Source organism: Erythrolamprus reginae, chromosome 2 (genome assembly GCF_031021105.1).
Source record: "Erythrolamprus reginae isolate rEryReg1 chromosome 2, rEryReg1.hap1, whole genome shotgun sequence".
Classification (NCBI taxonomy): Eukaryota; Metazoa; Chordata; class Lepidosauria; order Squamata; family Dipsadidae; genus Erythrolamprus; species Erythrolamprus reginae.
In genome coordinates, this window is record NC_091951.1 from 151,670,525 (window position 1) to 151,697,347 (window position 26,823).

At 40.7% G+C, this 26,823-nt stretch overlaps 1 protein-coding gene across 1 annotated transcript in view; it reads right to left on the minus strand.

Annotated features, from left to right (window-relative positions):
* The window catches only part of TMEM94 (transmembrane protein 94), an 80,175-nt gene extending 54,207 nt beyond the window's left edge, over positions 1 to 25,968 (minus strand). The window contains 2 exon segments of the mRNA XM_070739934.1: positions 21,549 to 21,679; positions 25,883 to 25,968. Coding sequence (XP_070596035.1) covers positions 21,549 to 21,572 — 24 coding nt within the window. The 5' untranslated portion in view covers positions 21,573 to 21,679; positions 25,883 to 25,968.
* Between the last annotated feature and the right edge of the window lie 855 nt (positions 25,969 to 26,823).

Genomic DNA, 26,823 nt, shown 5'->3' on the forward strand with positions numbered 1-26,823 from the left:
ATGTATGTATGTATGTATGTATGTATGTATGTATATACAATATACCAGGGTGATTCGACACAAAATGTAACCCTTCCCTGGTACAGAGCTGAAGGGATTGGATACTGTAGCCTAGAGGGTAATTCTCTGCCTTACAAGGCAAAGGTTGCAGGTTCAAGTCCCAGTGGGTATGGCTAGCTGATGAGGCCAAAATAAGGCCGAAATAGATCTATCCTAGTCTCCCTTAATTTTCAAATTCAGCTTAAACATGTGACATATATATATATATATATATATATATATATATATATATATATATATTTGTATGCCGCCCCTCTCCGCAGACTCGGGGCGGCTCACAACAAGTGAAAAAGACAGTTTGCGACAAATCTAAATTCCTACTAACTAGCAGGATGGTGCAAAGAAATATCACTTGCATCCTGCTGTCTGACTTTGTATCCCACATAGCAGCTCTGAAAACATTCATTGCCCTAAAATAGGGAATGACGGCAGCATTCCCAAGCAGTCTTTCAGGATAGCTCACAACTTCAGTGAAACAGGATAAAATAAAGTTTTACTGGCTAAATATAGTTACGGAAGGAAGTAGGAGAAAATGATAAACCAACAATGCAAGGACAATTACATGAAAGAATTCCTATCTCCTTCCCTCCCTCCCTCCCTCTCTTCCTTCCTTCCCTTCTTTCCTCCCTCCCTCCCCCCCCCCCTCCCAGTTTTTGATTCCTGGCAATTGCCTGAACTACTCTCTGCAACTTTCACAGCAACATTTTTCAGAAGTGGATTAACATTGCCCTCTTCCCATAGCTCAGAGATAGTGAATGGCCCAAATTCACTCAGCTGGTTTTGTACCTAAAAGGTGGTACTAAGAACTCAATAGCTCCCATTTTCTAGTCTGATGCCTTAACCATTACACAAACTGGCTCTGGTGCAGATATTTACATCCTAAGGGTGGGAGAAATAAAAAGAAACTTTACCTTAGTAATGGGGGGGGGGGGATAAAAAAAGGGCAACAAGCAAACCTAGCTGGAGTTAACCGTTTTTAAAAGAATGCCAACCCTGAGCTTAACTATTGTATCATAATGCAGTCCTATGGCCAATTGTGCTTATTAACCAATGTCAGGGAATGAGAATTGTGTAATAATTAAAACTATTATTTGTTTTAGTCAACTTTGAAAATTTCAAGGAAGCCATCACTCCATAGCTATCAGAGCACGATCCAAACACAATCTGAGATTGTACTGTTTGTCTCAAATTTATAATTTTTAAAGAAGTTAAAGTTCCTTCATATTTGCCCAATCAAATTGACAAAACATAGAAAATGCTCTGATTATTTGCATCCCTCCAACAAAGAGTGCCATTTAACACTACTTTATGGTCTACAAATCCAAGGCATAGATTTAGACCCCTCTGAGGCAAGATGCAGAATGTTTCAAGAAAAGCCACACATGCATATACACACAAACACACTGATGGCAGTTATATAACTATTGTGAGACACACCGACCAGTCAGATTTTTCTTTACTAAAGAAGCAAATATGTGTGATATTCCCCCTCAACTTCAGGTATTCAGGGAAATCTTTTGATAATTAATTAAGTCTGAAGACTATGTATTAGCTTGATGAGCACTGGGAGAAGTATTGTTTTGTTTAAAAGCACTGGTATTAATGTTTTAGATCAGTGGTTCTCTGGGGTGGAGTAAGTTTTCAAGGGAGCCACCTAAACTTAACTCCCAGGTGTATGATCAATTTGTCACAGACCTCACATCTCATTGTGTCTGCTCATCTCAGCCACAGAAATACTGAAAATTATTACACTTTACAAAAAAATATGTACCAGCTTGCAGTCAGCATTTGGGATCACCAGAGGTAAACGAGGCTCACAAGGGAACATTGAGCAAAATAAGGTTGAGAACCCTTTGTTTAAACAATGGCTATATATTGTGTGGCATACTGATTGAAATGTTGATCTAGATCTCCCCAATTCAAGTCAGTTCATTTGGATGTCAACGGGGGTGAGCCTGGCTGGTTATTCAATCTCAGCCAAATCAAACTCACAGCTCAGGGGAATCCACAGTAGAACCCAATTCATTTCTTACAGTACACTCTTAAGAGAGTGCATTGCTCAAGCAACCAAGTTTCAAGAACAAGCTGCAAAGGCAAAATGAGATGGCGTGCTTTTTTCTGATAAAGAGGGTCTTCTGGCTTCCAGATCATTGCTTAAATTCTCTTTTACATTAAGAGCCAGGACATTGGAATGAACACTCCCATTAAAATTTGGTCATTCTAACTTAGCAATATAGTAGAAAGGCAGACTTATAATTTTTCTTACAGAGGGCTGATTTAAATTGTCTCCACTGCTCTTGACACCTACTACAGATAGATTGCTTCCCCTCCCCCTGGATACATTTTCAAGATTGTACAAAAACTAAACCCAGATGCCAATAGCCAAGATCAGCTCACCTAAGGCTTTTTCTGTTTGGCGATTTCCCTTTTGTCTAAGACTACTGAGAGGAGAGCCCTTCCCTTGGGCAACCATGTGCTTATGCAGCCTCTCTGCTCCATCCCTCTGGTCCTCTTTCCCCTGGTGTATCACCCTAGGGCCAGATCACAATGTAGCTAACGCATGCCTTGGGGACAGGTGTTTATGTTTTGATTTTAAGACATGTTGCATAATCTAACATGAAAGCAGCTCTGTAGCTCTCTAACTCTGAAGCATGACAAGGGTGCAGTGGAGAATTGCATACACTTCTACCACTGCTGAATGTAATCCTAGATTTATTAATCTGCAAGGATGGATCATTGCCATGTTTGCTTCCCCTGAATAGAGCTGGCAGACCTCCCAATTCAAGAAATTTAGTACAAACCATGCTTGCTACTTTAAAATACAGCCTTAACCCAAATCCATGCATTCCAGCGCAAAATAATATTCAGCTGCAGTGCACGACCGTCAGAAGAAGCGGAGGCAAAGCGTAATCACCGAATAGGAAGGTTTCCTTTCCACACAAAACGTGACAGGTTGTGTCTACTGCTAATACCTTTCACATAACAGAATGCCATCCACAAGAAAGCAATCCTATCCCTAATCAGATGTCAGTTCACCCAGGCTAAGTGCTCTTTCACATGTTCTCTCCCCCTCCCTCCTTATCTCCTTCACACACATACAACACATGAGACAATCGCTGGAAACATATTAGTAACTCAGGAAGCGATCCAGGGATTTTTGGAGTGGGGGGAGGGAGCCATCTTGAATGCAAATGTTAGATAAGGGGGGGGAGAAGACCCCCCCAAAAAAAGGTAAACTTACTTTGCCACTTTTGGCTTGCTGAGACATCCAGAGGTCTGGCTGTTTGAAAAGCATTCTGGGCTAAGACCGCTGCACACCACTGGAAACCTTGATTGAGCAGCAACTTCCAATGCTGCTACCCACAGAGAAGCAGAGGGAGAGAGAGGGAGGGAGAGGGAGAGAGTGCGCAGAGCACAGCGCTGCAGAGAAAGAGAGAGAGGAACAGCAGAGTGAAGCACCAAGCCACTGATTAATTCAGCCTGTTGCCAGTCACGCTGCTGCTGTATGCTGGAGACAGAAAAAGGGGAGGAATGAGAAGAGAAAGATGGAGAAGTTCTTTTCCCTTGGTGGTGGTGCGGGGCACAGAAGGATGCACATGAAACCAAATAACCCCCATGAACTATCTACGTAGAGATGTGGTATTAGGCTGAGAACCAGGTCGTATACATGCCGAGCTCATGAAGGCTCAACGGAGACTCAAAAAGGGAGGAAACCAAACGTGGGAGCTGCAAAGGATTGTGAATGTTCGTACAATCGAAAAAATACATTCATAAAGAAGAGGGAAATAGAATGTGGCAGGTTCCGTATTTCTCATGTCAATTATTTCAATGCAATTGGAAAAGTCTAGAGGATCCTCAATTTGCTGAGCTCTGTGGGTATTTAGTGCTGTCTACTAAGCATCCTTTTGCTCTCAGCAGGACTTTGCAGCAGTAATCCGGATGGGGAACAGCTCTTCTCCACCACCAAGCATCAAATATTCATGTCGTCTCAAGACGAGACACCAGAAGAAAATGCAGTATAGGTTATTAATAACAACCCGATGGTTCTGTGGCTTGCCACTCACCAAAACAATACAGGGGACAAGAGAAGGACACAGAGCTAACAATTATAACTCTCATAATATTATACTCAAGTAGCAAAAAAAGAAGAATTATACAATTGACAAGTCAAGCCAACATAAGCTTAAGGGACTGTGCCACACAGCTCCTCTTAGGGGGCTGAGCATGTTAAAACTAAACATTTTAGCCCTACTCAAAAATTGTGGGGATGGCCAATCAGCTTCAGCAATCTGAGTATAGAGTTGGTTATGCTGCATGAAGACCACCCAATTTTTCAGCAATCTCTGGATGACTTTTCCATAGCCAACTATAAAGATCTCTCTAGCATGCATAATTTAGCATCCTAACAGTCACAATTTTCTTGCCCAGTTTGAAAGAAAGCAGCAGGTGATCTTTGCAGTGGTTTTGGATATAAAATTGTTGCTGAGCGAAATTAACAATGCTTTTAAATATTGAATGCCAAGAGGTTTCCGGGGGGGGGGGGGGGTTAGTCACCAGGGTCTTTCTGGTAGTCTTTTTACCAGTCTGATGAATTCAGAAAGCTTTCGGTCACCTCCCCTTGCTTTGCCCACATCGATGTGGTGAGGCCTGGGAGGTACGCGAACAGGGGTCGGGGACAGGCGCTCGCATGGCTTGCATTCAGGGGTGGGCTACTGCTCGGGTGGGAGGGAACGCAGTGGGGTAGCGAAAATGGAGTTCCACCCCAGAGCACCCAATTTGCACTGGAAGATGTTGGAAGAAAATGCATAAACCACTCCCAGTGTGGTAGTACAAATTTTGGTAGCCCTTCACTGCTTGCATTCCACCAACTCCTGCGGGGAGGGGAGGGGCTTGATGGTGGCATGTGGAGGGAATATCTCTCTGCCAGACTCCTGGCTGTAAGTGCGCAAGCTGTCCAGTGGGCACCATGTGGCAAGAGGTGCCGTGCAGCTAAGCTCTTGCGAGCAGGTGGCCATGCTCACCGCCTCTTGCACCTCCAAAATAATAAGATACCCTCCTCAATAATAAGGCCAAGCCCTTATTTGGGAGGTCAATAAGAAACTTATTTCTTATTTTCAGGAAAACATGGTGGGTAACGTCATCACTGCTAAAAGGGAGTGAGGTTTGCTCAAATGTTACCTTGCAATGAAACATCTGAAAGAAAACAACCAGGCTCGAAGACTACCAAGGACCCCACAGTTTAATTCACAAATATTCTCTTCTATTGGAATCATGGCTGTTACAAATTGATGTTAGGTTGACATTCCTGAGGACTTTTGGAAAGGGAATACTGCAGGCTAAATTCCTTCCCACTAACTTATCAAAGTACTATGTGTACTTTATAAGGCTGTGCACATCGGAAGATGATATGGAAGAAGCAATGCTAATTGCCTATGAATATAGCACCTCTCTACTAAAACATGTACATCTTTTCTAAGGTTTTGCATACGTGATTCCTAAAACAGCCATGTCTTTTTTTTAGGCTGTAAAGTATTATAGTGGTTATGCGGAAGAGAAGACCAAAAATATCTAACCTCCTTATAAGGCACAGTGGTTCTTGTAGAGTAGGGAAGAGCCAGTGTGGCATAATAAATGAAGCAGTAATTGAGAAATCCTAATCAAATTCAACCAGGAGATTGCAGGCAGTCCCTATCTCTATTTATACTACAAGGCTGCCATATAAATATAATGGGAGGAGCAGAATACAACATGAAAAGCTGTCTTCCCTGACCAGATAGCCTCTAGAATCAGTGAACCAAAAATTCCAGAATCATCCTACCATGAACTTGCTAAGGCTGAAAGGTAGCAATAAAGGAACCGGTCTTTTCAACATGTCAATGCACATACTACTCATCATGGTAGAAAAGACAGAAAAAAATAATTTCTCCCAAAGGACAACAAATTTAGGGGCCATCGCATGCGAGATAAATCCTGCACAAACTCAGTTTCAGCATTAGAGTCAATCTCCTCCAGGTCAAGCCCAGTTAGAGATACCCTGGTCATGAGCCCAGAATCTCCTGTACATGAAACGAGCCATGCCAGGGACCTGCTCTGTACTAAGGAATGACTCCTGACAGGCTCCCTTTGCCTACTTCCCTCCCTGAAAAAAACGATTTAATTAATAATTTGTCAGCTTTGGGCTGCACAAGCTTCATAATCATTGCCAACTTTACTAAATTTACAGCATCAGAAATTACTGGTAATATTGGCCATCAGTAAGAATGAGAAGGGTCTGTTCTGGGTCCTATTCTTTTTAATATGTTTGTGAGTGACATAGGGGAAGGTTTGGTAGGGAAGGTTTGCCTATTTGCCGATGACTCTAAAGTGTGCAATAGGGTTGATATTCCTGGAGGGGTCTGTAATATGGTAAATGATTTAGCGTTACTAGATAAATGGTCAAAGCAATGGAAACTGCAGTTTAATGTTTCCAAATGTAAAATAATGCACTTGGGGAAAAGGAATCCTAAATCTGAGTATTGCATTGGCAGTTCTGTGTTAGCAAAAACTTCAGAAGAGAAGGATTTAGGGGTAGTGATTTCTGACAGTCTCAAAATGGGTGAGCAGTGTGGTCGGGCGGTAGGAAAGGCAAGTAGGATGCTTGGCTGCATAGCTAGAGGTATAACAAGCAGGAAGAGGGAGATTGTGATCCCCTTATATAGAGCGCTGGTGAGACCACATTTGGAGTACTGTGTTCAGTTCTGGAGACCTCACCTACAAAAAGATATTGACAAAATTGAACGGGTCCAAAGACGGGCTACAAGAATGGTGGAAGGTCTTAAGCATAAAACGTATCAGGAAAGACTTAATGAACTCAATCTGTATAGTCTGGAAGACAGAAGGAAAAGGGGGGACATGATCGAAACATTTAAATATGTTAAAGGGTTAAATAGTGTTCAGGAGGGAAGTGTTTTTAACAGGAAAGTGAACACAAGAACAAGGGGACACAATCTGAAGTTAGTTGGGGGAAAGATCAAAGGCAACATGAGAAAGTATTATTTTACTGAAAGAGTAGTAGATCCTTGGAACAAACTTCCAGCAGACGTGGTTGGTAAATCCACAGTAACCGAATTTAAACATGCCTGGGATAAACATATATCCATTGTAAGATAAAATACAGGAAATAGTAAAAGGGCAGACTAGATGGACCATGGGGTCTTTTTCTGCCGCCAGTCTTCTATGTTTCTATGTTTCTAAGTAAGTAAGCACAATACAATGACCAAAACAAATATTTAGCTCCAAATAAGTATTTTTAAAAACTATTTTATTTATTTTATGCCACTTTTAATATTTTTATGAATAATTCGGTTTGGTGGAACATTGTTGTTTCTTTTTGTTTATTTGTACATTTACTTTTACAAATAAGCCAAAGTGGGTGAAAAGGTCCGACACACATTCCTCCTCCTATTTTTTTCACAATAACAACCATCTGAGTAAGGTTGAGAGTGACTGAGCCAGAGTCACCCAGCTGGCTTTAGTGCCTAATATAGGACGGTTTCTTTGATCCTAGGCTAGTACCTTAACCACTAGACTAGACCAAACTGGCTGTTATTAAAAGAGTAGATTTTCTCTTATTAATGAAAAGGAGAAGTGATGTGAACTCCACCACTAGCAAACCATAAGATTTTCTAGATCAATGATGGCAAACCTTTTTTTGCTCGGATGCCAAAAGGGCGAGTGTACAGTAGCGCATGCATGTGTGCCCACGCCCATATAATGCAATGCCCTCCCCCCATGCATGTGCACCCAAAAAAAACCACACTGCCCCCCCCCCTGTGCATATGCACAAACCTCACTGAAGCCTCCAGATTTCTAGCAGGTCCGTTGGGCGGTGGGGGAGAGGCCGTTTTCAGAAATGAACTTCTAGTTTGGGCTGTTGGTTCTATTTTGTGCCATTCACAGGCTCCGGAGGCTTTCCTGAAGCCTGAGGAGGGTGAAAACAGCCTTCCCCACCCTACCCTCTAGAAAGCCGAAAATCAGCTGGCCAGCATGCTGGAGCTGCCATAGGGCAACATCTCATGAGCCCTCAGATATGACTCTGCGCGCCGCCTGTGATACGGTACCATAGGTTCGCCATCATAGCTCTAGATTCTTCCAACCATCCCTTGTGCTAATGTAATAGGACAGGCTTTTAGCCACTATGATGGCTGGGTAATGCTGCAAAGATTTGTAAAGCACTAGTGTGTAAATGGCCTACAGCTGAAGGGCAAGACACACATCTCAAAACATACTTTTTAAACCTTGGGCCCTCTACATGCTATTGGATGTTGAACCTTAAGTAGCCCAAAATCATAGGAGCATTAAGATTGGATGAAAACCTCCCCAGACTTGAAAAAAATATGCTTTGCTTGAGATGCTGAAGATGTTACTCATTAAAGATAGCAGTTGAGAGACTTAGCTCCACATCTTGCCATTCTTTGGATAAGGCAAACTATGGAGAAAGACTATAGGACAGGGGACGGAAGGCACTCTAGTGCGCTTATGTACGCCCCTTACTGACCTCTTAGGAATCTGGAGAGGTCAACCGTGGATGGTCTAAGGGTAAAATGTTGGGGGTTTACGGGATGATACTACAGTGTCCGGTAACGAGTTCCACGCTTCGACAACCCGATTACTAAAGTCATTTTTTTTTCAATCAAATTTGGAGCGGTTAATATTAAGCTTGAATCTGTTGTGTGTTCTTGTGTTGTTGTGGTTGAAGCTGAAGTAGTCTTTGACAGGCAGGACATTGCAGCATATGATCTTGTGGGCAAACTTAGATCATGTTTAAGGCGTCGTAGTTCTAAGCTTTCAAGACCCAGGATTGTAAATCTAGTTTCGTAGGGTATTCTGTTTCAAGTGGAGGAATGAAAGGCTCTTCTTGTGAAGCATCTTTGAACATTTTCAAGGATGTTAATGTCTGAGATGCGATATGGTTTCCAAACAGATGAGCTATGTTCAAGGATGAGTCTGGTGAAAGTTTTGTAAGCTCTGGTAAGTAGTGTAAGATTTTCAGAGCAGAAGCTACGTAGGATTAGATTAACAACTCTTGAGGCCTTCTTAGCGATGTTGTTGCAATGGGCTTTGGCACTTAGATCTTTAGTTATTAGTACTCCGAGGTCCTTGACCGAGTGGGGATTATCTGTGATAATTTGTTTATTAAGTTTGTATTTGAAGTTCTGATTCTTTTTGCTGATGTGTAGGACAGAGCATTTGCTGGTTGAGATTTGGAGTTGCCATGTATTGGACCAGTCAGAAACTGAGTCTAGGTCTTTTTGTAGAGTAGTTGTGTTATCAGTGGTGTTGAAGAGTTTTACATCATCTGCAAAAAGAACACAGTTGCTTGTGATGAGATCGCAAAGGTCGTTGATGTGTAGAGAATGAAGAGCATAAGTCCCAGTACGCTACCTTGGGGGACACCGCTTTTAACAGGGAAGGGTGTGGATATGGAGCTTCCTATTTTGACCACTTGTTGCCTGTTAGACAGGAATGCAGTAATCCAGCTGTGGAGGGATCCTGAGATGCCATGGGATTTGAATTTTTGAAGTAGTTTGTCATGGACCACTGAATCAAAGGCTTTGGAGAAGTCAATATAAATTGCATCTATAGATTTTCCTTGATCAAGATGAGTTGTCCATATGTTTTTGCAGTAAAAGGGCTGTAGATTGCAGGATAGTTTTTTTCTGAATCCAAATTGTTTCTTAGAGAGCAAATTATTAGTTTCTAGGTGGAGAGTAATTGAATGGTTTATAATTGATTCCATAACTTTACATGGGACCCAGGATAGTGATATTGGTCTGTAGATATCAATAAGAGAGGGGTCTCCTTTTTTGAAGACAGGGATGACCATTGCTTTCGACCATATCTTAGGAAGTGTGCTGGTACTGAAGGATTTTTCAAAAATTATGCTTACTGGTCCAGCTATAGCAGAAGAGAGCTTTTTTAGGAAGTATGCACATAGACCATCTGGTCCAACTCATATGGAAGGTTTAAGGTCACGTAATGCTTTTTCAACTCGGTCTTCAGTGAAGTCTATTTGGGTTAGGTCATTGAGAGAGTTTGAGGTGCAAGTGAGGAATTTGGGGGATGAGCCATTGCTGTTGACAAAGACAGAGCCAAAGAATGAATTGAGAAGGTTAGCTTTGGATGAATCATCGTGGTATTCTTTGTTGTTGGGTCTTTTGAGAGGTGGGATAGGTCCAGAGTCCTTGAGTTTGTGGTTGATAAAGTTGTAGAAGGCACAATTGGATTTGGTGCATAGAAGGTTTTCCTCTTGTATGCTGTACTAGTTGAGACATTCTGTGTTTATTTGTTTGCATATGTGTTTATAACGGCTTTTGAAGTTTACTACTTGTCCTTTTTTGTTTTTATGCCAGAGAGATTTTTTTTTTAATTGTAATTTTCTTATTGAGATGGGGAGGTTATTTTTCTTGGTTGAGGCAGATGCAAATGGTACGTAAAGTCTGATGATTATTTTCATCTCAAGTAAGAATGTGTTGCAGTTAGAGAATAAAGTTTGCCAGTTTAATGTTGAAATATGGGCATCAATGAGTTCATAGTTCACTTTTTTGAAGTTGAATTTCGGAGTCGCGTTATTTGGGTGGATCTTAGTGTGGCTTAGGTTGAGACTGATGTTTATCATGCTGTAGTTGGAAAAAGGTTCTTTTATTTGTAAGCCATATATTGTACTGTTGCTGTTGCAGAAGATGAGATCCAGTTAGTTATCTAATCTAGTATTGTCACTTACTAGTTGGTCAAGTCCCAGACTAGTGACTGTGTTATATATAGTAGAGTGGATAGGTTGCATGCTACATTCATTTAATGTCCAGTTGATGTGTGGTAGGTTGAAGTCACCAAGGAAGATGATGGGGTGTGGGCAGTGGGTAGCCCACGTTATTAGTGCTGATAATTTATTTGCATGTGCGATGTCATAGTCAGGAGCTCTGCAGCAGAGTAAGAAGCGAATTGTGGTATTTAGGGATAGATCAGACAATAGTTTCAGGGAGTAATAGATCCTGCGCAACTTTGATGTTTAGAGATTTTTTGTAAAATATAGCTACCCCATCTCCTCTGCGGGATTCACGGTCATAATGAGAGACAAGATAGTTCCTTGTTGTAATAATGGAGTCTGGGTAGGATACATTAAGCCATGTTTTACAGACAAAGATAATATCAAAGACTGAGGAGTCAAGAAGGAGGAGGAATTCTGACATCTTATTGACTATACTTCTAGCATTTAATAATTTGCATTTGAGATTGGTTTTGTGTTGGAGTAGGTTTTGGGTTGGTTAGAGGTAGTAAGGGGTGCACTTTCCTAGTCTCTGTTTGTGGTGTTAGGGATGACAAAGAACCTCTATGGATGGCAAAATGGATGGCAAAGAACCTCTAACCTAAAGAGTCGGGTAGCTTCCAGGATTTGTACTCAGCCGGGAGATTTTACTGATCATTATTTCAGGGATCAAAATACCAGCATAGATAATTCTAGGACTAAAGTCAAGAAAAGCAAGAGAGCATTTGTGGTGCCGATTACAAAAGGAGCCCAGTGGAGAAGGAAGGGGAGGGGAAGAAAAGAGAGGCAGCATCTTTCTCCAGGGCATTGTGTTTCCTAGACAACACACACACTGGAGCTGCACAAAGGAACACAATGTTTTGCACAGCACAACCTCCCAGCAACCCCCCCCCCTTTCCTTAACACCATTCCTAGGAAGTTCCAGGGTTGCTGAAGAACAGCTCTTGGCAGGTGGGGTTGCAGAAGAAGTAGGGGAGGGGAAGGGTTGGGGGAGAAGTCTTGAAACCATCTGGCCTGGGAAACTTTCAGTCCCAAACACAGCAGTTAAATGAGTTCTGATCTCTCCAGAGAAACGCTCCCTGGCAAATGGTCCTGCAACTGCTCTCTCATCACAATTTTGACTGACTGCATGGCATGACCCTGGATGCTTTTACACTGTTTCTGCTAAACAGAATAGGAGCACCTTAAGCTTGAAGGGGAGCCAGCTCTTCTTCCAGTGCTTTGGCAATCGTCTTAGCAAACCTGCTGTCTACATCGGCTGAACTTTTTCCTTAATAAATAAATGAGAATATACACTCCCTTTACATTTAGAATCATTTAAATTCTGTTTACTGTTTGACTGATCTGTGAAAACATATGGCAAGTTTGTAATTTCTTTTTGTTTCTATAAGGTTTCCAGTGCATATGCATTTTTTAAATAAAATTGCCAAATAATACTATGAATATAACTTTTCCCTGGATAAGAAGCCCAGATTCTTTCTGGGCTTTTTATTGAGGGAACACAACACAAAGACAACACAAAAGCACTTGATTGCTAATAAGAGCACCTTTAAAAAGCACAAGGTATATTTATTTCTGATAAAGAGGGTCAATCTAATAGAAGAAAAACTGGTATTTATCAAATAGGAATTATACCAAAGGAGCAGAACAGACATGGCTAGGGGGTGGCTAATGGACCACTGATTAAAACAAGAAATGAAAGGAAGAGGTACCTGAAGCCCTGAAGCCATTTCATCTCCATCCTGTTCACACTGTAAGCATCACAGTAAGAAAGGTTGCAATTTTAACAAACGGTACCAGATCCTGGAGTGTCTTGTTCATAGCAAAAGAGTTTAGTGTACAGCTGTCACAAAGATCCTGTTTGCAGTTGCACTGGCAGACAATGCAGCAAAGAACAGCAAGGCATAATTCACAAGGTTTATTCATACTGAAAGCAAACGTCGGTGGGACGGGGACCCTCAAAGAGGGTAAAAACTGAAGAACCCAGAAAAGGCATAACTGCAGCAGCTGATAAAACCCAACAAAAGTGGCAGGAGAGGTTGAGCAATAGGCCATAACATAGTTTGTTACATTTTGATATTATCTAATTTTTAAAAAAATCTGGCTACATCAGCGCATTCGTATGATTACTGTAGTTTAAACCATGTATGAGCCCAAGTTTACTGAAGCAGGAAGAATGTTCTAGGAGAAGGAGGTAATTTAGTCTCTGGGTTTTTGCAATAAAACACATTTAATTGAAGCAGAGGTGGGTTCTTCCTGGTTTGCCCAAACTGATAGTGACCTGCTGGTGATGTCACAATGACATCACAGAACCGGTTCAGTCGGTGCCAGTCATTGGGCACCGGCATCTTTTTTTAATTGTTTTTCATTTTTATCTATTTATTTATTTTTAGATATTTTTTTCTTCTGAGCATGTGCAGAAGCAGAGTTTCCAACATTCTGCATGCAGTTGCCATCTTGTTTTGGACATTTATTTATTTATTTAATAATTTAATATTTTGTTTGTTTGTTTAAGATTTTTGAGCACTGTGCGTGTGCATGTGGCAGCCAGGCAATGTGGGATTAAGGAAACCAGCAGCCAGGTAAGTTAGAACCTACCCCTGAATTGAGGGTATGTCAACACTCCACCTCCAATCCCTTTATTGTTGCAATTTGGTTGTTTCCCATCTAAACTATACTCTTAGCCAGAATAGGACATCTAGAATAGGAGGGCATGAGTTCTCTTTGTGAAAACATTAGTAGAAATAACAAAGTTAATAAACAGGGAGGGGAAACCATCCACAATTTCATGAATTCATGAGTTACTGCAATCCTTTTCAACATTTATGAATCTACAATGTACTGAACCAGGAATGGATCAGACTATACTTCTTCCACAGGCTGGCTCAATATCCTAAGATATGGTTCTTTTATATAATAGTTAAACAATATTAGAGTGCTATAAATATAACCATTTTGCTTTCCTTATTACTTTCTGCTTATAAGTTTCTGCTACTAAAACACTAGGCTGATGCACAACAATTCAGAAAAATAAAACCAAGGAAGAAGATAGCAAAAGATTCTCTTGTTTTGTCTGTAAAAGAAACATATTAACAGGGCTTACCATAGTTTTCGGAGTACAGTAGTCCCTCACCTATCGCTGGTGTTACGTTCCAGACCTGGCCGCAATAGGTGAAATCCGCGATGGGGAATTTATCGACTGATAGTACTTATTTAAGTATTTATATTGTAATTGTTTGGTAGTTTTCATTGTTTTAAGTGTTTATAAACCCTTCCCACACAGTATTTATTTTAGATACAGTATTTAAATAAAGTATTTACACTTTTAGATATACAGTATATATATTTTTTTAAACCTGCCGATCGAGTTCGGCGGGATGTTTAAATCTGCCGATCGGCTTCCTCAGAAACCCACGATGAAGTGAAGCCGCAGTAGGTGAAGCGCGGTATAGCGAGGGACTACTGTATAAGACACACCTAGATTTTAGAGGTGAAAAACAAGGAAAAAAGTATTCTGAACCAAATAGTGTAGATTATTTAATAAAATACCAGTGTAGCAGAATACTTTTTACAAGCATGTACAGTATACCTTTTACAACCATGTACATTTTTTACAAACTTCAAACTTGACAGCTTTAAGACTTTTGGACTTCAAGCCCCCAGAATTCCTCATTCAGTCATGCTAGCTCAGGAATGGGAGTTGAAGTGCACAAGTCTTAAAGTTGCCAACTTTGAAGACCCTTGCACCCCTAATCCCTAACCCAGGGGTTTTCAAACTTGAAAGCTTTCAGACTAGTGGACTTCAACTCCTCCAGTCATACTAGATGGGGTAATTAGAAGGCTGTTTTTCGCCCGTTTTTTCACAAAAATGGGTGGGCAAAAGGTTTGGGGAGCCTGCAGAGACCTCTTGGGGACTAGGGGAAGGCAAAATCCCTCCATTTTTGTGAAAAAACAGGTGAAAATGACCTCTCTTTTTTTTTTACAAAAATGGGGCCATTTTTGCCATCCCCAAGCTTCTTAGACCCTCTGTCCAAAAATGGGACACAGGGCGGGGCTTCAGGACATTGGCAGGCTTCCTTTTTAGGGGGGGAAATAGTGTGTCTTATATTCTGAAAAATATGGCAATTCAGATAGACAATAGTCAATTAAACCACAGAAAAAACATGCCATTTGGCCAGGCAGGAAACAGTAGGAGATGTCGAAATTAATACTGTAAAAGAGAGAAGTAAGGGGTTGTGGAAAGAGACCTCACTCCAATGTTATGTATGTATTAATGGGCAGTACCTTACAGACCACAGGTTATAAAATATTGTGCATAGGCCTGCAATATATACACTGCTCAAAAAAATAAAGAGAACACAATATAACTCCAAGTAAATGAAACTTCTGTGAAATTAAACTGTCCACTTAGGAAGCAACACTGTTGTGCACATTCAACTTTGTACAGAACAAAGTATTCAATGAGAATATTTCATTCATTCAGATCTAGGATGTGTTCTTTGAGTGTTCCCTTTATTTTTTTGAGCAGTATATTTTATCAAGCCTGAACATGGATAATTATAATGAACCATGATATACAAACTGAATATAATTTAGATTGAAAGTGAAAACACACAGATGGTACAAAAAATTAAATTTACCCATCGCTAAGCACAAATAAAAGTACTCTGCTGCTTACCAGCCTCTTGTTTATTATGTATACAACATTTAGGCTAAGTTTAAACATCATGCTTTATATAAAACGATGGTTGCTTATGTGTTTTAGCCCCTTGCATGAATATACTGCAGCTTGTCTGGTGTGCACCCAATTAATTGTGGTTTCTTCAACAAAACATTACTAAGGAAACAAACACAATATGTGAATCCAGTCAATGTACTACTATCTTTAGAATAGAATGTAATTTTTTATTGGCTGAGTGTGATTGGACATATAAGGAATTTGTCTTGGAGCGTATGCTCTCAGATCTCTGGGGAAATGTCATTATCCAAACCCACAGTGGGAATAGGATGAACTAACGAAACCCCTGCAATACAAGAATTAAAACAGTCAAACAATATTTGCTAAATTGCTTTGCATGTGCGTATCCCAGGAAGATATTCATTTTGCCAATATTAAATTCTTTCGACATATTCCAGAAAAGCGAGCTCAGGGAGACAATGGCTAGAAAATGAGTGTATTAAACTGGATTTCAGAGGTACCTGGACAATCATTCAGGGTATTTACTCTCTTGTTCCAAGATGGCCAAACTGGATGACAATTTAGCATGCAATAAATGCTGAATCTCATCCTTCATTGACTATGAATGACATGGACTAGAAATCAAATCGCCTACGTTTCAATCTCTTGGACTTTACTACAAAACAGTTATACATAAAGCAGAATTCATGAACTTCAGCAATATTGATTACACATTTTGTTTTACACAATCAACCCACCAACACCTCTAAAAGGTAATTTTAAATGTTTAAATACACATAAAATACATATTGCATTCCATCTTTGGAGGCAATTCTGCATTTGGAATTAAAAGTCAATTGCTCAAAATGAACTGCTTTTTCTCAATTTTTTGGATGTTTGAGGACAAAACTGTTTGTACTCAATCCTTAAAAAGCCATAAAGAATCAGATCATGTTTGCACAAAGTTTAGTTGTACTGTTTTATAATTAAGTGAGGGTTTGAATACTGAATATTCTCTCTGAAGGAAACAATAGCACTCAGACTGAAAACTATAATGTCAAGAAGGATTGTCAAGAGCCCATTGCCCACATGTGGGAGAATACCCTCCTTTAAAAAGCCATTCTGATAAACAACATTCAGGTGCAGTGGTTAGAGTGCAGCACTGCAGGCTACTTCAGCTAACTGCTGTAGCAGTTCAAATCTTACCACCAGCTCAAAGTTGACTCAGCCATCCATCCTTCGGAGGTGGGTAAAATGAGGACCCAGATTGTTGGGGGCAATAGGCTGATTCTGTAGAATCAGCTTAGAGAGGCCTGTAAAAGCACTAAGAAGCAGTATATAAGTCTAAATGCTATTGCTATTCAGTCCAATGTGTTCCAGTTATAATCTGAAGTAATGCAGCCTAGATCAGTGATGGTGAATCTTTTAGACACCGAGTGTCCAAACTGAAAAGTGTGCATGCGCGGACATGCACAGCAGAGACCCGAAGACCAGCTAGCCGACAGGAGGTGGAGCATCCCAACCCCGGCAGCACAGCAAGAAGTAAGATCTTCTTTTGTGAGCTTCTGTTTACAGGGATACAGAAGCTCATGAAAGAAACGCCACAGAGATCTGTCCTGGGACGATGGCGCATGTGCCAGCAGAGAGGTTCACCATCACAGGCCTAGATACATCAGAAGCAAAACTTTTTTTACTTAATGTAAATTTTAGTAATAACTGATACTTTATTGAGAGTTAATTTTTTTAGTTCCAAGTTTATGTATTAGATTTATTTATTTATTGATTGATTGATTGATTGATTAGATTTATATGCCGCCCCTCTCTGTAGTTCCAACTATTCCAATAACTACCATGTTAAATGAGTTGCAGAGAAAAATAATATGTATGCATGATCAAACAAAAAATAAAAGATTAATACAAAGAACTAGGTAGATTGGCAGTATCAAATTTTAACCTTCAGATGTTACTAAGGTCTACTGAAACCCAGATGGTTTGCATAAATATCTTTGGCTGAATATCAACAAAAATACATAACATTCAGTAATCGTATAAAAGTATTGGATCACTTCGTTATTAAACAATTGTCATGAAAAAATGAATCAAAGAGACAGTAACTCATATAGTTTGCAAAACCTAACCCTTAATAAAACAAACAAAATTAAGATTATTGAAAATGGTTAGCATTGTATTTTAAAAAAGAAGAACAGGGAAGGGGGAAATTATGTTTTTCAGCTTGAAGAAAAGGAAAGAGAGATGAGGAAGATCAGATGGCATATTACACAATAAGAGTAGAAAAAGCAACAAGCAGCTTGCCTGTATTTAAGGCAGCAGAAGTATGACAACCTGGTGACAAAGATGAAATAGGAAAACAGCATTCTGCCACTAGTCAGTGGTAAACACAGTCAGGATTTTAAAATAACTGAATGAACATGATTGATACCTATACAAATGTATAGCTATTAATTATATTATGATTAAGTAATGTTAAACAATGGGTTTTAAAATACAAATTGAGTCAAGCTAAAAGCAATTATACAAAATACTTTCATAATTTATGCAGTGAAGAAGCTCCTTTTATGCCCAGGGGGAAATCTTATTCCTAGCAGAACCTGAAAGTGTCTTCATTTAGAATGCTTTATCAAGACACATTTGTCATTCAGAATTGCCATTTATGTTGGGGATAGCATAACTACTAATGAAAATTGCCATAAATAACTTGAGTGAGTACATGATGTGTGGTTCGTCCTACAACAGATTTGCCTCATATTATAAAAAAACCCACCACTCTTCCATATCAATCAATTTACAAACACAAACATGCACCAGATGACTGAACTCATAAACACATTTCTTCAAGGAGCAGTAATTATGTCTCCTACTGATCAGTATTAAAGTTGGTCACTGAACCATTTTTTGGTTAGCTTTGTTAGCTTCACTGGAATGTGGCTCCTGGGGCTATTCAGTTAGAACAAAAGATATGCATAATTCAATAGCACATGCATCTATGACTCAGGAAGAAAACATACATTCCTGGAATTCCCGTAGTCCTCATGGCCTCAAATTAAAAACCATGCAAATATGACTTATGCATATGTCTAATAATATAATGGAGAGCCACATCAGGTACAAATTCTGAGCTCATATGAAGGGCAAAATATCCCAAGGAGAGATGAATGAATGGCCTTGTGGTAACCCAATCAATTTGTTGCTACAATACAGCTAGTCCTCGACTTATGACCACAATTGAATCCAAAATTTCTGTGGTTCAGTGAGACATTTGTTAAGTGAGTTTTGCCCTATTTTGCAACTTTTCTTGCCTCGGTTGCTAAGTGAACCACTACAGATGATAAAATCAGTAACTCGGTTGTTAAGTGAATCTGGCTTTGCTTGTCAGAAGGTCACAAAAAGCGGCTCACATGACACAGCAATGGTCATAAATATGAACCAGTTGCCAAGCATCTGAATTTTGATCACATGGGATCATGGGGATGCTGCCACGGTTGCAAATGTGCTAAACGGTCATAAGTGACTTTTTTCAGTGGCAATGTACTTTGAATAGTCACTAAACGAACTGTTGTAAATCAAGGACTAACTGTAAAAGCTATTACCTTATTTTTTACACAGCCAAATCAAAAATGTTTTGTCAAATCATCTGTATCTGCTTCTCTCAACATTATATTTGTCAGATTGATGCAATACTTGAAACTCCACTGAGCCTATCCTAGACAGGAGAGTTCCCCCACCCTTGCTCACTCAAGTCTTGTAACTCATGCAGGTGTGGCCTCTCACCCACAACCAAATCAAGGCTGATCATGTCATGGATGAGGATATATTTATTATATATATAGCCTCCACCTATCCAGAAGTGGCACATATTCACATCATCTTGAGCTCAAGATTTTCAACAACCCATCTTGCTCTTGAATTGAGATTTGGATCCTGGAAGCAGAAAATGGCTACAAATTTTACAATCTCTTTTCCCCAGCACAGTACTAGACTTACAACAATTATAAGACAACAATCTGTCTGTTATTGGAGGGTTTTTTTTGCTGAAAATCAGAAATAAATGCCTGTTTTTGGCAAAAACTTTGTAAATCACATAAACATGTAAATCACATAAACAATTTGCAAGCATCATGGGATGCTGCAAATTGCCATAAATACAGAGTGGTTGACAAGGACCCAAAATATAGTCACACGACTGGGGGGGGGGGGGGGGTTGTTTATAATTTTTAGAACTTCAAACCTGGGCCATGAGTACTTTTTGCTGTCATAATTTCAAATGGTTCCTAAGCAACCAGGCATACGGTGATGGCTACCAGTAAAAAACCACCTGTCTTTCTGCCACATTTCCTTTTGCCCATCACATTTTTTTCTTTCCTCCTTCCTACACCCCTCCTCAAACTACCCAGCCACCTCTCTGAAGAAAGGAGACAAGAATATGCCACTGTTGGAATTACATCCTCTTTTGCTCCAATAAAGATCCCTCAACACTGCTTCTGACTCACGCTGAGGAAAGTGTTAGTGACAAGATTGTAATTTCTATTCTTGACTCTCTTTCCCCAATTGTCCTGAGGCAATATCCCATAACAAACTTCTCATTAAATAAAGAAACAAACAATAAAATGGCAGGATGCTAAAACATCTTAGTTCTAATTCTGCTTTAACTGAAAATTAAAGTGGGCTGCGTGGGGGCAAATGAAGACTTTCCTGATTGGTCCAATGAAAAATTAGATCCAATTTATCCCGTTAGTAAGAAGTTGCTATATCTTCATGTTATCATTCACACGAGATGCCTTTAGCCTGACTCTTGCAACAGCAAGTCTTGAAATGGAAGTCTACAACACAGTACAGTATCAGTCAAGCATACAATTGATTTTATAAGCTGCCAGTCTAAGATTGTTTTAAGATAGGGAATGTAGGATTGTCAATTTCAAGTAGAAACAGTTTCATAGCTCTTCCCTCCTATCAGCATTCTGAGCAAATTAATTTGGAGAATGATGCAGATTAAAAAGCCATGGAAACTGAATTTACAAGTAAACTTAATTCTGATAAATACTTCCCCAGTTTCCCTTTGCCTAACCTTAAAAGCTTATTTCTGGTTAAGGCTATCAGCTCCAAGAGGCAAAAATACAGATTAAAATTTAGAGTTTTCCATATATCTTTGCTGCCATTTTATGCTCATCCAGATTATTAAATCACTAAACGACTCAGTCACTAAATAAGGATTATCCGTATACAAATCAGTTTTAGGTTGTACATGATTCTGCCTGACAAACACTTTAGTGAACTTCATTCATTTTCCAGATTCTATTCAATGGAAACAAAAATGATGAAAAATACTTAATTCCTCAACTCCTTTCCTACTGAAATCTACTTAAAATACATCCAATTAACCCCAAGTAGACAAATACAGATCAAAATATAAGGATAGGTCCATGGAAAAATGCACAAGATTGGTTAAGAGATTTCTATTCCATATATTTTAAGAGTAGTAGTAACAAAAAGGTGGTTTTTCCCCATTAAATTAGAAATCAAAAATGCAGAAATTAAAAAGAGGAAATAGAAGTGGACTTTGGAATTGCACAACAAAATAAATTACGGTAGGTCATAAGTTCAGAAACATTTTTTAACTTAACTAGACAACACATGAGGTGTTGGGTCATCGGTTCAGATATATTTTCTTAAAGCAATGGTAGTGGGAGCAATTTCCAACTTCCTGTCACCTTCTCCATTGATTTTCCTTGTAGGAAGCTAGTAGAAAGCACTGGAAATGATTATTATATGTCCATGGCTGGCCACAGCAATGCAGCAGCATAACAGCAGTGATAGAGCCACAACTTTATCAAATTTCAACTGACAACTTTGTCAAATGGGAACTGTTTTTTCTAGATTTGGGGCACATTTCTTAGCCTATTTGCGTTAGGGTTTCTAATGATACTAGTTCTGAAGCCTAATGAGCATTAAAATAATCCTACAGTTGATAAACATGATTAGAAAACCTACCTGATGCTTCTCCTTGGAGTCCATGGTTACTCAGGGCACTGTACATACCCCGAAAACCACAGGAACCACTCTAAGAGAGGCCCTCTTCCAAATAAAGTACGAAGTTGTTTAATGGATGTTTGTGACACCGTCTGAGGAAAAAAATAGGATAAGAATCATTTTTCTCTTTTCCATCTTTAAGGAAAATACTTTACACTATTTAAGATCAAACTGATATTCTGAAAGAAGAATATCACTGTATTTTTTTCAGCTCTTGACTGCATTTTCTAAAGTCATAAATTAAAAAAAAACAGCATATGGACTAGAAAAAAATATCATGTAAAACATAATATGATGAACACCTTGGCATTGACAGATTTTCTTGATATATCCAGGAAAACTGCCAAATTCTGCCTCAGGACAAGAGGCCAGATTTCATCAGGTGTAGGAAGAATGGCAGGTTTTAAATGCCAGTTGGAATAGAGCTAGGTATCATTAATGGCCATTTGTTTTGTCTTTTATTTTATTTGTTTATCTCTAATCCAAGTCTCTTCCCAAAAAATCTCTGCAAGAACTAATCTTTTTCTTAAAAAAAAAAACCAGACCCAAACCTTGTTTGTTAAAGCTGAGATATTATTAGCCAGACCCGAGTTCTAAAACAAGAGGCCAGAAGATTATTAACATGTCACATTTTAGTATGATTTAGACTATTGGAGTCTAGCTGGGAAGCTTCCTCTCCCAATTTGCATTTTTATACTTGAGGATCAAGGTCTAATCATAATCTGCACCTGAGCTGTATATGAAATGCTAAAGCATGATAAAACTTTTTGCCATGGTATATAAAATTAACCCTAAGGTTTTAAAAAATGTTTAAGAATGAATATATACCCCAATACAGTTACAGATGCTACAGGTCCTACAAATAGCTACAATTCAGGTAATAATAGCAATAGTAGACTTATATGCTGCTTCGTAGTGCTTTACAACACTCTACATAGTTAGGTGAATTAATATGTTTAAGTTCTTTCTACTTTGCTATCTAACAAAGTATCTAGGAAAATATTTTAATATTATCAATAATAAATACGTTACAATGGAGATATGTACATCTTCCACTGGAAACCCTATCAATGTCAATATTTTTATCACTGTTAAAAAAGGAGCATACCTAGAGAGCTAAAAATGACAAAATTAATATGCATTATTCAAGAATCTCCATATGTGATCTCAAAAATAGGATGAAGATGGAACATTGCTAACCAGGATTCATTGTGGGCAGACCCTTTATCAAATAACATACAAGCAGAATAAATTAATAAAATAATATAAATATATAGAAATATTGATCTATGCAGTGTCTTAAAAGTTGCAGAATTTAATTTATAATTTATAATATGACAGCATTTTTCTTTGTTCTTAACAGACTAATCTTTCTGCATCCCCTAGCGATGCTTTTTATGTTATATTTCGATGCCTTCACACTGTCTTTTCTTCAAAATGGTCATCCATATGAAATGAACCTCATATTTTCATTGTGATTCTTGCAGCATAGCATTAATCAAAGCATTTTTTGGCTTGGTTTTCTCCATCAGTTTAGTTAGGGAATAAAAAGCAAGAAGAGGACCCCAAAGGTAGAAAATCAAACCAAACCAAAATTACTTTCAGGAAAAGTTGACTCTGGGGAGAATCTCCAACTCAGTGGTGGGCTCCTACCGGAACGGCTAATTGCACACAGTTCCGCGGCTCTGGTGCACGAGTGCGGGATTGGGCACAATTTTGCTTCCTGCACCTGTACAGGTAGCAAAATCTCACATGGGGATGCACATGTGCGTTTCGGCTTCCCCACATACAGAAAAGTAAAAACCTCACCGAAACGTGCGCCCCCGTGCAAAATTGTGCTCGATCCCACACTCGCGCACCAGAACCGCGGAGCTGCACACAGTTAGCCATTCTGGTAGGAGCCCACCACTGCTCCTACTACAGTATCTCCATGCTACAAATTAGAAAGGGGCAAGGGTTTTTCCTGCCCAACATCTCTGTTATGGTCCATATGTTAAAGAGCAGCCCTTCTCTGGAAATTAATCTTGCTCTGAAATTTACATTTATCTACTGTATACAGATATGATAATATGTAAATATTACTTTTGGTAATCATTCATTATCATCCTAGCTTTTTTCCCCACAGGTGCAAGGCACTTTTCAGGTCAATATTATCAACATTACTATTCATTATGCATTTACTTATTACCGTAGATTGTTATACTGCTATACTATTAAAATGTTTATTGGCACCCAAAAATACAGCATAAAGCTTTCATATTAAAATAATTGATGATATAGTAAGTTACATTTAAAAAAATCAATGTTCACTCTCAACCCAGAAGAACATACAATGCAGAGGGCGTTGCTTTGATAATTTATCTAAAAACATCTGGAACAATCCTATCTCATAACCACTGATTGGAACCACTCTGTGGGTAGGCTAGGGCTATCTACTAGATCCCTATCTAATACTCAGATGAACCTCTACGGTCAAACAAGATAGGCCTCCCCCCATTTGCACTATGTATATCTAAAAACCATATACTGCTAGTATCACTCTAAAAACAAGGGCAACCTTTAAATAGCTGGGCAGTCTTTTAACACCAGACATCTTGTTCTTTCTACCTCAACCAATATATTCTTTTCTGAGTCTTAGTTGATAAGCTGACCTTTTCTACTAATCCCCACTGAACTAATTTAGGAGGGGGAAATGCCAGGGGTTTATGATTCCCCATATGATTCCCTCTTCATGTATCCCACCCAACCACAGATGGTACCACCCAGATATCAAAAGTGGAAAACATGTTGCCACTTTTCTGGGCTGCTGTTTTTTCTTAGTGTCATTTCCATTGTCACTGTGACTTCAGAAGCCCTTCCTTGTCACACTCGCATCTCAATTTTGCACACATAAGTACATAAAGGGTGGAACCTGCATCATTTGGTCATCCCCCCCCCTCTCTCATGGGGTGTTCATAAGCAAAATCTTGTTGAATCTGCTTTGTAGCTTATTTATACAACTTTCTGGTAAAGAGACCAAACAAAAAAGGAAATAGGGCCACGTTGGAATACCGCGTTTCCCCGAAAATAATACATTTTTAAATTTATGTTTCGACTCCCGAAATATGGCTTTGGCCTTATCATGGGGGGGGGGGTGTTATTATTTTCGGGGTGCAGGAGGCAGGGCGGGGCGCGAGACGCGCGTCTTACTGGAATCTGGCAGCTCCGCGGCGTCTCTCGGCCGGTCTATTTAGTTCCAGCTCCAGCACCAGCCGTCACCATAGAGCGGGAAGCTCACTGGCAGAGCGGCCGTTGCCCTGACGGGGTTTGGAAGCCGCAGAGCCGGAGTTGGGGGGAGAGAAAGAAAGAAAGACTTCTGCTGCTTTTGTTTTTGGCTGCACGCAAAGAAAGGAGCAGAACTCTTTCTTTCTTTCTCTTTCTTCCCCTCCAAACTCCGGCTTCCAAACCCTCAGCCAGGGCAGAAACTGGTCTATGAGTGCGCTTCCCGCTCTATGGTGACGGTCAATGGAGGCCTCCCCACCTCTCCGGCTGCAATCTTACACACACACACACACACCTGAGCGCTGACTGAACGGAGCGCCCGTCAGCATGCCCGGGAAGCCCCTCCGCCTCGGGAGTCCCCAGACGGACGGCGATTGAGCTGGACTCTTCCTGGGGAGGGGGAGCCTCTCAAGACCCTTGCCTGGACTTCCTTTCCTACCCCCCCAGACCCGCTTACTCTTCCCCAGGCGCCCTGATGGACGCAGCCCCGGACGCAGCTGAGCTTGGCCTGCGGGGATGGGGGGCGGCGGCAGAGGCCTCTGCAGGCGGCAGCAGCAGCAGTACCCGCAGCGCCTCAGCCATACACACACCCTAGCAGAAACCTCGCGGGCGGGGGTGGAGGAAACAGTGCACGTAAGACACAGCACCGAGACAAGGAACCTTTTGGCTGCATTGCAAAGCAATCTTTCTCCCCTTTCGCTCCAAGAAAGCTGCGCAGGCGCGAAGATTCGTTTTTGGCGGAGTTTGGGAGAAAGATTTCTTGCCTGCAGCCAAAAAGGTTCCTTATTCTGGGGCTTTGTCTCCCTCATTCCAGAGAGAGAAGGAGAAGGTGCTTTGCCTCAGGCAGCCTGCGAGAGTTCCTTCCCCCTCCCGCAGACCCGCTTCGCTCGAAGGCGGGAGGAAGGACTCAGTGGTCGCAATACCGAGGAACGCGACCTGGGGCTACAACTCCCACGTGGGACGCGCGTTCTCACGGTAAGGGACGCCAATTTGGCGGCGAGGAGGGGCGGGGCGCGAGACGGGCGCCCTCCTACCTGACCACTTGTGGCTCCGTCGCGTTCCCCGGCGGTGCGTCCATAGGGAAGAAAGCCCCATTGTAGAAAGGGAAACTTCTCGCGAGTTCAATCAAAACTTGTCGAACTCGCGAGAATTTTTTTTTTCCTTTTTACAATGGGCTTCCTTTCCCTCAGACACAACGTCGAGGAACGGCGAAGGAGCTACGAGTTGTCATGAAGGACGCGCGTCTCGCGGTGGGGCGCACTTGCGGGCGGGCGGCGAGACGCTCGTCGTATATATCTGGAACTTTCTAGCTCCGTCCGTCCCTCAGAGAGAGAGAGGCGGGTGTGCGCACAAACCCCGCGGGAATGGCTCGGCTCTTCTGGGCTCGCATTTTGAAAAACGCTCCTGCCTGCGAGGAAGAGGACGCGAGCCTCTATCCTTGCCTCGATGCCTCCTCGCAGGCAGGAGCGCGTTTTAAAACGCAGAGGCCAGAGGAAGCGAACTAGTCCCGCGGGTTGTGCGCGCACCCGCCGCTCGCTTTCCCAGCCAAGCGTGCCCGGCGCAAAAAGAGCTGTTCCCGGCATGTCCCCCACTTTCCCCGGAATGCGCATGCGCTAAAAACCTGATTGGCATGTTCGGGGAAACGCGAACAATCAATGTGATAATTTGCACGTGGACGTTCCGAAGAGACCCAAACGTCTTGATCAGACAAAAGCCGACTGCAAAGAAGCTGTATTGTTTAAAAATTGTGCAACAGGAGCTAAAATTGGAGCAAAGTCGTCAGCTCCTGAGAAATAATATTTATTTAGGTATTTAACATGTTACTCCTTCAGACTTCAAATACTACAGCTAAACAATCTACAACTACGTCGCCTCCGAACTGATTTAACTGTTCATAAAATCGTACACCAAAACGTCCTTCCTGTTAGTGGCTACTTCATCTTCAACTACAACACAGGAGCACGTAATAGATATA